This window comes from Hyperolius riggenbachi, chromosome 5 (genome assembly GCF_040937935.1).
Source record: "Hyperolius riggenbachi isolate aHypRig1 chromosome 5, aHypRig1.pri, whole genome shotgun sequence".
NCBI classification, from domain to species: Eukaryota; Metazoa; Chordata; class Amphibia; order Anura; family Hyperoliidae; genus Hyperolius; species Hyperolius riggenbachi.
This window is the reverse complement of record NC_090650.1, coordinates 148590357-148602901: the sequence shown is the minus strand read 5'-3', so window position 1 is coordinate 148602901 and position 12545 is coordinate 148590357. Positions and strand designations below refer to the sequence as shown.

The 12545-nt window shown below is 41.4% G+C and overlaps 1 protein-coding gene across 4 annotated transcripts in view; it reads left to right on the top strand.

Annotated features, from left to right (window-relative positions):
• The window catches only part of HECW1 (HECT, C2 and WW domain containing E3 ubiquitin protein ligase 1), a 412329-nt gene extending 401743 nt beyond the window's left edge, over positions 1 to 10586 (top strand). For all 4 annotated transcript variants that reach the window (XM_068236363.1, XM_068236364.1, XM_068236365.1 and 1 more), the window contains 2 exons: positions 201 to 399; positions 10122 to 10586. In XM_068236363.1, coding sequence (XP_068092464.1) covers positions 201 to 399; positions 10122 to 10233 — 311 coding nt within the window. In that variant the 3' untranslated portion in view covers positions 10234 to 10586. The remainder of the gene's footprint in view (positions 1 to 200; positions 400 to 10121) is intronic.
• The last annotated feature ends 1959 nt before the right edge of the window (positions 10587 to 12545 follow it).

Below are 12545 nucleotides of genomic sequence, written 5' to 3'. Positions count from 1 at the left end.
TGTTGTGTACAGCAATGCAGCATTTTTGTGCAGGATCATTACAATGATAAAAACTGCAGCAGTTTTCATATGACATTTAATTAACAAATGTCTTGTTGCTATAGTTAGAGACTAAATCACAACATTAAGACTACAAATCTGTAAAAGCATTTTAATCAGATTGTATTGTTAGAAGCATTTCATCTCTTGTCTGTGTTAAGGTTACCATGATGGGCACATTGTCATCCGATGGTTCTGGGCAGCTGTAGAGAGGTTCAACAATGAGCAGAGGTTACGACTGTTGCAGTTTGTCACGGGGACATCCAGTGTACCATATGAAGGATTTGCCGCTCTGCGAGGAAGCAATGGACTCAGGCGCTTTTGTATAGAAAAATGGGGAAAAATAACATCTCTTCCAAGGTACTGTGAAATGCTCATACAGCTTACATTGGGGCTGATTTGTATGTGCAGCTACTGTGTGTAATTTTCAGGGCAATATGATGCATGGAGTTTAGTGTATGATGCAGAAAAACATGGTCTCATACATAAACAAATACTGTATTTTGTGCGTTAATTAATTGCATGTATTTAATCTTTAATTGCCCACTACATATGTAATTGTGTGTCAGTTTATATTTTCATATATTGTACAGTTTTCCCATGATACATGTTGCAGTATATTTGTACATGTGCAAAATATATGCACTGCATATTGTTGCATTCCAACACAAAGAAAACATGTGCTGTACATGCACATGATAATATGCTAGAGAAGTTGCAGTAATGTGTGTGTAACTGCGGTGTATGGCTTCGAGCATCAAACAATGACTTTAATTAGAGAAGGACTTGTCGGCCAGCCAAATATCACCAAAGGGTATGACAGGTCCTGAAAAGTCAGCTCAATGGAAGGAAGAAGATTACCCCCATAAATACGTATGCCTTCTCAGTCATCAGATACCCTTTTGTCCAGTGTGCTGGCCAAAAGTGGATATAGAGGCTGCTGATGTGAAGACCCAGAAACTCACCCCTCCCCCCCCCCCCCCCCCCCCAGTCTAATACACAAAGATTTTACAGCAGCCGGAAAGTGGGTGGGCTAGGTCTGGTGAGTGTCAGAGCCACTGTGTCAGTTGATATTGTTGTTCTAGAATTTGCTAAGTCTCCAAACAACAGCAGTCTTGATCTTACCCTACGGTGTCTCAGGGGCTTTGTGAATGCACATCAGCTGGTATAACAGAAAGTAAGGCTGATACCTGATTGGATGATGGTGTGTGTGGCCAGCCAATGATTGGTGAGTGCTGATTAAAAAGGCTCTGCATAAACTGCCCATGATAGTGTTAGCTGCTGCTAGTTGCCTGAACCTGACTACTCTTTTGCCTGCTCCTTAGATATTACAATTGATAAGTATCTTATGTGTATGACCACTGGCTTGAGTTGACTACTCATATATCTGAACTTTTTGTTACTGCCTGTGCTTCTGCCAAGTGTCAGTTACTACTGTTTCTCTAGAATCTGCCAACTTGCCAAGTTTCCCAACCACAGCATCCTCCACTCTCACACATACTAATGCGGGCTTCTTTACCAATCAAAAGCAGGCTGAGTGTGGCAACATGGAGGTAGGACTAGCTATATAAATCCCAATACCCTAAAGATTTCAGATCTGGGGGGGCGTGGCCTGCCGAGCACGGAGCTGGACGCGTAGTAGGAGCGCTCCGAGCACACTAGCTCAGTAAAGCGGCTCAAAGCGGTGCCAAGCATGGCGAACAGATCGCAGGACACCGGGGAAGCAGCGATGGAAACAGAGAGCTCCAGGAAAAGGAAGAAACAGCAGCCGAAGCCGCAAAAACTAACAGATTTCCTGGCGGCAATGAAGCAGAGGGCAGAACGAGCCAACAAAGATGGCGGCGCATCACGCAGCTCACAATCCCAAACTCCCGCTCTGCAGCAACAGATAGAGGGATCGGCAGAACAATCATCAAAATCATGGGGAGAAGAAGCCGCTTCGGACCCTCCATCTCCTACAGGTACAAGCTCACCTTCTAACAGCAGCCCCCTAAAATCTAAACAAAAGCTATATGACTCACGAGCAGAACACATGGGGCCTGCTGGTGACGTTGCAGCGCTCTCACAAGTCTCTATAGAGAGCTTCCCAACGTCTGGAGAAATGATTTCACAAGCTTATCTTAAAGATTTTCTGCTCACTTTTAAAACCTCTCTACTAATAGATCTCCAATCTTTTACTGCTAATATGCAGTCCTCTATTGGGGAGCTGGAAAACAGAATGTCACTAACTGAGGAGGGCCTATCCCAACTAACTTTAGAGCACAATACTGTGGTTGATGCTTTGGAGATCCACAATACAGATATTGCCTGGCTTAAACAGAAGGCCACAGATGCCGAAGACAGGAATCGTAGATGCAACTTGAAGTTTAGAGGAATTCCAGAGACAGTAACTAATATGGAGATTAAATTGCATCTGCACCAGCTTCTTAAAGCCATATTCCCTGACTGTTCAGATCTGGAATTATCCATTGCAAGAGCCCACAGGCTACCTAAGCCTAAACATTTATCTCCTACTATACCCAGAGATGTTATCGCAGCGTTTCAATTCTACCACATTAAGGAGGAAATTCTCTTTTTTATAAAGAAGAACGGCCGATTCCCTGATCCCTTTGAGAAAATAACTGTTTTTGCAGACTTATCAGCTGCCACGCTGCAACAGAGGAGATCTCTTTACCCTCTCACCTCTCACCTCAGAGAGATATGAGTCCCCAATAGATGGGGATTCCCCACTAAAGTGCTAGTCCTGAGAGAAAATAAACTATACACTGCCTCAACTCTACGAGAAGGCCTCGATATGCTGAAAGCACTGCAGCTTCCACTACCTGACCTCTTAGATACAACCAAACCTCTCTCTGCTCCCAAAAAAAATAAAAAAAAAAAAATAACCCCTGAATGGCACCAAGCTGACTGATTGTTAGATGTGTGCACAGTCGCTCCTTCTATTTATTTTCTCTTTCTGAACCTCTATGGCTGACTGTTGGAATATACTGCCATTATTTTCAATAATGGCAAGTGGTTTCCTTGCCTCCCTAGCTCTCCCAGATTTGTCTGGGGATTGTGCTAATGGCAAATTCCTCCTTCTGAACACACTTAATGCTTTATTATTAATGATAGCTACAGAGCAATTGTGTTTTGAGTTGGGAAACTGGGTTGAGGGGCTTTGTTTTTATTATATTTTCATCCTATTGGTCTGTTATGATGTTGTATTTAGCAGATCTAACTTGATAGTATATCATTGGAACCACTATTATGACCCTTAATTTTATGTCGATTAATGCCCATGGTCTGAATATTCCAGTCAAGAGACACTCCCTTTGGAGAGACGCCTTAGTTAATAAAACAGACGTTTTAATGGTCCAGGAGTCACATTTTGCAGAGAGTAAAACTCCCTACTGCTCACATAAACAATATCCCACTATTATATTCAATAATTATACCAAAAAAAAGAGAGGAGTCTTTATAGCTTTTCATTCTAGATTAGCTGTTACTATACACGAAGAAATTAAAGATCCAAATGGAAGATTTCTTATCATGAAATGTACTATCAATGAATCCCCATACACTTTGGTGAATTCTTATGCTCCCAACACTGGCCAGTTAAGATCGCTCCGTAGACTAATCACAAAAATTAATAAAGTTAAAACGGGCAATTTATTAATCGGAGGGGATTTTAATGCCTGTCTCGACCCATCCCTAGATATGTCAAATAAAAATTAAAAAAGGAAACCTATAGCCTTGATGAAGATTTGCCAGCAAGAGGGATTATATGATCCATGGAGGGCCTTACACAGCTCTGAAGTGGACTACACCTATTTTTCCTCGGCCCACAAGTCCTATTCAAGGATAGATTTCTTTCTGATGGATGTAATTACTCTACAAAAAATAGTTAAATCTAAAATTAACCCAATTACTTGGTCGGACCATGCCCCTATTATTACCTCGCTTTTGCCAGATTCATTGCTAATGGATAAGAATTTAAAACAGAAATTTCAAGATAAGATCTCGGATTACTTTACTCTTAATGACAATGGACTGGTTAATGAAGCAGTGCTATGGTGCGCTCATAAAGCATACAGTGGTGAGCAGAAACATTTGTGTGACAAACATGCAAAAGAATAAGAAATCAGGAAGGGGGCAAATAGTTTTTCACACCACTGTATCTGCGTGGGGTTTTCATCCAAGCAGGCGCAATTCGGAAAAAACAAAAAGAGTGTAAAATCAGAACAATATTGGGGGAAATTCAAGTATTAGAATCAATAAATAAATCCTTGATCACTACTACTACAACTAATAAATTATTCATGCTAAGGCAAGAATTAAGATCATTACTCTCAGAGTCCTATGACTTTCTACTTCAAAAAAGAAAACAAATCTACTATTCTCAGTCGAATAAAGCAAGTTCTCTTACAGCAAAAGCAGTTAAATGTATGCAAACCAAAGCAAAAATAACTTCATTAGTACATCCCCAAACTGGAAAATTTTTAACTAACCCCAAAGAGATTGCTGATGCTTTCAGTGATTTTTATAAGGCACTATACAATTTAAAGGAAGATAAAAATACCCTTCAACCTACGGACCAAGTAATCCCAAAAATTTTAAGCTCTATAGCTGCCCCACAATTATCAGATGAAAATTTGAAACTTCTTAATAACCCCATTGATGGGAATGAGATTATTTCACTTATCAATACATTTAAACCCAATAAAGCCCCAGGCCCGGACGGCTTTACTAATGATTACTATAAGCATTTTAAACACCTCCTAGCACCAGCACTGGCTAAAGTATTTAATTATTTTACATCAACATCTCAAATTCCTGCTGTATTTCAAAGAGCAACTATTACAGTTCTCCCAAAACCAGGTAAAGATAAAAATAATCCAGGTAATTATAGGCCTATCTCTCTCCTTAATGGAGATATTAAATTATTCGCTAAATTAATTGCGACCAGATTATCTAGAATTATGCCATCCCTGATTGCCTATGATCAAGTAGGCTTCACTAAAGGGAAACAGGCTACGGATGGGACGAGACGAGTTTTAAACATACATAGAACTCTGTCGAAGGCCTTCCCTCTTCCTAGCCTTGGATGCGGAGAAGGCCTTCGACAGAGTACACTGGGGATTTTTGAGGGCTGTTTTGATTAAATTTGGCTTCACAGGTAATATTCTTTTTTCAATTATGTCATTATATTCTGCTCCGTCTGCTAATGTGATCCTCGCTGGATTTGTATCTAAAACATTTACAATTTCCAATGGTACCAGGCAGGGGTGTCCCCTTTCCCCCTTAATTTTTACCTTGGTGATGGAAATGTTAGCTTTGAAAATTAGATCACAGGACACCATACAAGGTATAGACATCGCAAACACCAAATATAAAATAGGTCTGTTTGCCGATGATGTCATACTTACACTATCTAATCCTTTAGACTCATTACCACACTGTAACGATCGGTGTAACACAGAGAGGATCTGATTATTGGTGATCTGCAGTATCACCAAAATACAGATATATACCTGATTATTGATGATCTGCAGTATCACCGATAATCAGATATATTACTAACCTCTGGACACCTGAGAGATATGAGTGTTTGGTGCAACAGTAATACTTTGAGAACAATACCAGGAAAACAGGTACAAGGCAGTAAGGAATACTGCTAAAGTAAGTACCTTCCAGCAGCCTGAGACTCTCCCGCAGGGAGGAGTTAGACTGGGAGAGGGAAGGACCAGAGCGAGAGTGACACCAATGGAGGATGTCACTGACTGGTCTGTGAACTATCTCTTAACTGGGGAGATAGCTCTCAAGTTCGGACAAGCCAGGTCGGCAACACACGGACATATACAGTACATAGACAGGAGGCTGATTTGGTAATCCTAACACAAGCAGGGTTTGGCAACAGAGTATCAGATATAGCGAAGTACCAAATCAGTGAACAGAAGAGTGGTCAGGAAAGCAGAAAGTCATAACAGACAATAAACAATGCCTTGTCTTGGGTGTGAGCTCCGTGATCATCAACACCCTGGAACTAGTCTGAAGTATAACAGAATGATAACACAAGTCCCTAATCTTGGGTGTGAGGTCCTTGATCATCAACACCCTGGAACTAGTCTGAAGTATAACAGAATGAGAACACAGATTCCTAATCTTGGGTGTGAGGTCCTTGATCATCAACACCCTGGAACTGATCTGAAGTATAACAGAATGAGAACACAGATTCCTAATCTTGGGTGTGAGGTCCTTGATCATCAACACCCTGGAACTGATCTGAAGTATAACAGAATGATAACACAGATTCTGACAATAAGGTGTGAGTGCTTCCACGTAGTGATCGCAACGGCAGACAACCAGCGAATGCCCAGCACCCAGTATATATAGCCCAGCGCTCTCCAGCGCCTCCCCTAAGTGCTGGACCAATGGGAACTGGTACAATCGTCGGCTGACTGGCATGGTCAGCTCACTCCCTTCTGGCTGTCATAAAAGTTCTGCCTCTCAACCTGTGTGGACTATCAGTCCCAGCCACACCAGACATGTCTTGTGTAGCACCCGCCGCGCTGGACGCGGAGCCAGCCGCACCGCTATCAAGGCATGCGGCTGTTTCTCCGCGTTCAGCCATACTGACAGATGTAGGCCTACGCGTGCAAACCGCCGCGTTGGATGCGGAATCAGCCGCCTTGTTCTGAGCGCACGCGGCGGCTTTTCCGCATTTTCTCACACAAACGTGTGAAATGTGTTAGAGGATTTCTCTAGAACCTCCCACTACAAAGTGAATGCAAATAAATCATTAATGCTTCCGCTATATCTAGACAATGCCACGAAGAAGAAGATATCCTGCCTGGTTCCCTTTCCTTGGTCTACTAGCGGTCTCCCATACTTGGGAATTAATATCCCTCAGTCTACAACACATCTCTACAGAGACAACTATTTACCACTTATAAAAAATACCCAGACTGATTTGAACTCCTTGGCAAAATTTGAATATTCCATACTCGGGAAAATAGCACTCCTTAAGACCTATGTAATACCTAAAATAACTTATATATTTAGAACAGTACATATTCCTGTACCACCCACCTTTTTAAAGAGATGCGGAAAATTCTTACCTCCTATTTATGGAAAGTTAAACAACATAGAATTTCCTATGGAACTTTAATTATACCCCGTTCTAGGGGTGGCCTGGGTCTCCCTTGTATACAATCACTCTATCGGGCCTGTATATTAGATGCTTCTAAATACTGGTGGGCGACAATAGACAGGAAGCCCTGGGTTTTAATAGAAGAAAATATAGCAGATTCTCCATTGATCCATTTAATTTCTCTTCCATTGTTAAACCTACCTTTCCCTATCCAAAAAAACCCTATGATACAAGCTACATTAGAAGTTTGCAGTAACTATATCCAAAATGACCGACCTACTATAAATAGCATACCCTTAAAAATCCCACTACAAGCTTTACAACTATCTATTATATATATTAACTTTAGACCTTGGTTATTCTCAGGTATCATATACCTTAAAGAGAATCTGTACTCTAATATTCTTACAATAAAAAGCATACCATTCTATTCATTATTTTCTCCTGTGCCCCTCTGTGCTGTTTCTGCCACTCTCTGCTGCAATCCTGGCTTGTAATTAACAGTTTTAGGCAGTGTTTACAAACAAACTAACCAGCTTCTAATAGGCTCAGCTAAACATAGTGTGTGAGTCATTCAGAGTGTGCAGGGGGCCTGCAGAGGGTGTGTATCGCTTCTACCAATCACAAGCAGCCCTGCACATTCCACACAATCAAGCCTTAGCCCGACAAACAGGACAGAGGAAAGATACATTGATTTATTACAGAGACAGTGCAGTTAGGAAAGACTGCAGTAAGCCAGAGCAGATTAGAACAGGCAAAGGAACTTATAGGATAGAAGAACTAAGGCTGAAAAATTTGTTACAGAGTCTCTTTAATGATCTATTTATGCAAAACCAAATTAAAACCTTTACACAACTGGTTGAACAATATTCCATACCAAAGAAGGAGAGTTTTACATACCTTCAGATCAGTTCATTTATACGGGCCAAAAAAATAGGTATTCCAATATTACCTAGACACCTGGCTGCTTATCTTAAAGAACCGATTTCCTTACTTAAAGGTATTTCCTTTTGGTCTTCAGAATGAGTTGTTTTCTCTGCCAACTCACTAGACAGATATGTCCGAGTATGGAATAAAATATTACAAACAAATATTACTGTCAACGATATTATAAAAACTAGCAGATATATATCAAGATTTTCGCATTGTTCTACACACTTGGAGACCTTCTTTAAAATATTACTGAACTGGTATTTAACACCAAGAAAACTAGCAACTTTCAATCCCCATCAATCCCCACTATGCTGGAGATGTGGGAGGGATATCGACACGATTTTCCACATGTTATGGGAATGTTTACCTATAAAAAACCTATGGAAAGCAGTCTTTAGGCTAATATCCTCATATTTACTAAATAATTTATTACCTAACCCAGATTTAGCTTTATTGCACATAGGCTCGGAGGACATTCCAGCTCCAAATAGAGTGGGGGTATCCAATATTCTCTTCGCTACCACACAACAAATACTTGCTAACTGGGGCTCAAGTGAAATCCCAAGTATAGACCAAATTAAGGCCATGGCAAATTCAAATTTAGCTATGGAACGCTTATTAACCGCTAGACTACGGAGTATAACCTTATTTAATTTACAGATCCCTTGAGATATAGAAAATTGGTATCTACTCCATATGGGGAACAATCGGACCTGTAATATCTGGAACTTTAAGGATAAAAGTAGTCTGAGAACTTTTTGCCATTAGATGTAATAGTAGTAGTAACCCAAGATCTGTACCAATATCAGAGTTAGAGTATACATATATACTGTATATACAAGCAAACCAATGAGGACCAATATTGTTTATTATTGTTTATTATAGTTTATTTGGGTCTTTGACCGTTTTCTTTATGTATGTTCTGTCTTGTATTGAAATACGAAGAAATATTAACAAGAATGTCAAACTGTTATATCAATGTTGTTAAACAATTTTCTTCAATAAAAATTTATTGAAAAAAAAAAAAAAAAGATTTCAGATTCTGCATAGGAGAATTAAGCCTCCTACATGTGCTAAACAGAACTCGGCGGTTGTTCCATGCCATCTTAACGGAAAATCTAACAGGTGTCCCAAGACACTGCATATAGAGACGCTGCATTGGCTAGATGCCAATCATGAGCTTGAAACATAAAAAGCCCATAAAACTAAGGGCCCGTTTCCACTAGAGCGAATCTGCATGCGTTTTCTGCATGCAGATTCGCATAACCAATACAAGTGGATGGGGCTGTTTCCACTTGTCAGGAATTCTGTGCGGTCTGCTGTGCAGAAAAAATCTGCGAGGCAGAGCCGTCAGAATTCGCATGCCGCATACCCGCACGCGAATCACCACTAATGTAATTTAGTAGGAAAACCGCAAGCGTCTTTGTCTTGCGGTTTTCCATGCGTTTTCGCGTGCGTTATCGCTTAAAAACCCATGTCAATGCTTACCGGCATTGACATGGTTAAAATCGCATAGTGCAAACCGCAAGCGATTCCGCGTGAAAATCCACATGGAAACGCGAACGAATCCGCACCCGCATGCGGATTTGTTGACGTTTTTTCCGCAACAAAATCGCAACACACAAGTGGAAACGGGTCCTAAGTGGAGCAAGAATAATATTACCAACCTTTGGGCATTTGGGCAACAGAAAGATTCAAAAACAGAGATATTTGTCTTAGCTGAGTTGTCCCATTTCAGCCTATGAGAAGGGGAAAAGGATGCAGACACAAAGATACTGCAAGTGCCATTAGTGTCTGGTATTCAATCCTGTACTCTGAGAGAGCGTGACAGGCAAGCAACAACTGCACCAATAGTCATGAAATTATTGCCCAATCTAGCCACAAACAGCTTGATTGGATCAGTTACCTCAGATCTGTGGACAGCTTTATAAGGGTTGTTCCTGAAATCAAAATGCTTTCCATGTATTGTTTTATTTCATAGAAATGACTAACTGCTTTTTTTATGGATATTCTACAGGGCCCACACATGCTTCAACCGTCTGGATCTTCCACCCTACCCTTCTTACTCCATGTTACATGAGAAGCTGTTGATAGCAGTGGAGGAGACAAGTACTTTTGGACTTGAATAAGCGGATGCATATTTCCCTGACTGACTCTCCACCTTCCTATTCCACAGACACAGGTTGTCGTTGTGGTCTTGTTTTCACATTACATTTTTATTTAATTTATTTATTTATTTATTTATTTATTTCCTTTGGCGTTCTTGTTACAAAAAAAACAAAACCTACTTATAAACATGCATGGGGAACTGGTTCCCTCCAAGATCTTATCTGTGCTTTCCTCCTCAGATTTCAGCAATCTACAAAGCCGTATGCAATATAAAAAAACAAAACAAACAAAAAAAACTGGACTCAAGGCTCTGTATATCTGTGCATATCTTCAAAATAAAGTTAAAACACAGCTGCATATTGCACTGCTCTGAGCCAACCTTTGATTGCGTGTCCTCCTGTCAAGATGAATACCATACTGGAGATTACAAATAAACAATGCAATCCTTTTTTTTTAAAGCTAAATGAAAAAGCATTCTTTGACATACAAATGGCATATACTTGAACAAAATGGATTTGGGGTGACTTGCTGCACACAGGCATACAGCACCATTCATCTTACATGACAAAAGATTTAAAATTTGCCTATTTTCTAAATGATCACAAAATACCAACAAACACAGCTGCTTCCTTTTGTTGCAAATCATTTTCGGCACATTACTTTATAGAGAGAACAGTTTTGGGTTTCCAGCTGTATTTAAAGTAAACCAGTGACAAGCAGGCATGTGTCTGAATCTCTGCTCCAAGACTGTTCTTAAAGTGAAACCTTATCTTCCCGAAATGGGGCATTTCTGCTTTTATTTAAAGCCCCAACCCAGACACAGATGATTTCCTGGACCTTTGTAGGCTCTCAGTTGCAGAACATGTTTATGTCTATGTACAAGCTCCTTGATTATCTGATGTCAAATAAATCACATTTTAATTACCTGATCAGGAGTTCTGACAGCGGCCGAGCACTTCATGCACCACAGACTGTCACTGCTGTAGGCTGCAGACTATTCAAATAAATGTAGTGTTTGCTTGCCTACTTGTAGTCTGAACATCAACGGTGCATTCCACAAAGCTGCCACATCCACAGAGAGAATGCATTAATGTACCTACACATGTACCTGTCAGGATTGACCTTGTTCCTGCGGGTGGAACTGTGGGGAACGCGTGCTGTACAGACACATCACTCTGCTATAACACGTACTGTTGCTATGGGGAGGAGGGATGACAGCATGGTGTACAATGGAGTGGCTTCTGGCAGACAGGGTGAGGAGGGGAACAATGTGCTTTGTGGTTACTCTGATTTAAAGATCCAGCATTCTAAATATTTAAATGAGCTTAGGCCAAGTTGACCCCGGACAATTACCTTGTCCGAGTTTAGTATAGTGTGTGCATGAAGCTTCAGGCTAGTTTCATATATGGTGAAGTGCAATTCTCCTGCAGCAGGGGAACCAGGGGGCAGGACATTCGCACCACACCATGTCCCCTTGCACATTGCCCTGTGGCAGAGTGCGCGGGCAGGGTAATATGCATAGCTCCGCCCACAAGCAGTGATATGCTACCGGCTGGTCAAGAAGTACATCGCTGTTTTTCAGTCGATCAGCGCATGCACTCCGCACCACCACCGCAACAACTGAAATAGACTCCAATCATAGACTCCAATGCAGATGCCTGGCTCGCAGTACCGCTCAACAATGCATTGCAGAGTCTGCGTTGCCTCTGCGTCATCATGACCACTTCCGCAGCATCGAGTTACACCACGGGTAGTGTAGCCAATCTCATTGAGATTAATGTTCACTGCAGCATGGGATACTGTGCCACGATGCAATGCTGTATGTGTGAAAGTAGCCTCAAACGGTAATAGTTTCAGTCTCTGAGGGTGGAGCAGATAGTGAGGTAGAAGGGGAGGGGGAGAACCCTGCTGTAAGGACAGTAATAACCTATCAACATTGGCCAACTGTTAGTGATCCAACTTGGTGAATCAGGTAAAATGGGGGCACTCCGCGCCTGGTACTTTGGGCACTGCCATAGGCTGCAATGTAAATTGCGGCTATGGCAGCTGGCCAGGAGGCAATTTGGGCACTGGAGTTTAGCTATATTGGGGGGGGGGCTCTGGCGCTGGAGCTTGTAGCGGATACATGTTGGAGTTTGGCTAGGCTTCAGTATAGCCTAACTCCAGCTGCTGCATGCGGGGGATAATAGGCACCTGAGTTTCTGGCTGCTGGATGGCGAGGAGAAACCGGTGCAGTGATAGTTTGCTGTCATTAGTGAAGAGTAGAGAAAGTAATGCTCAGGGAAACAGCTGTAGAAGTTGGAGCATGGGGAAGGAGATTCTGGCCTGCTTA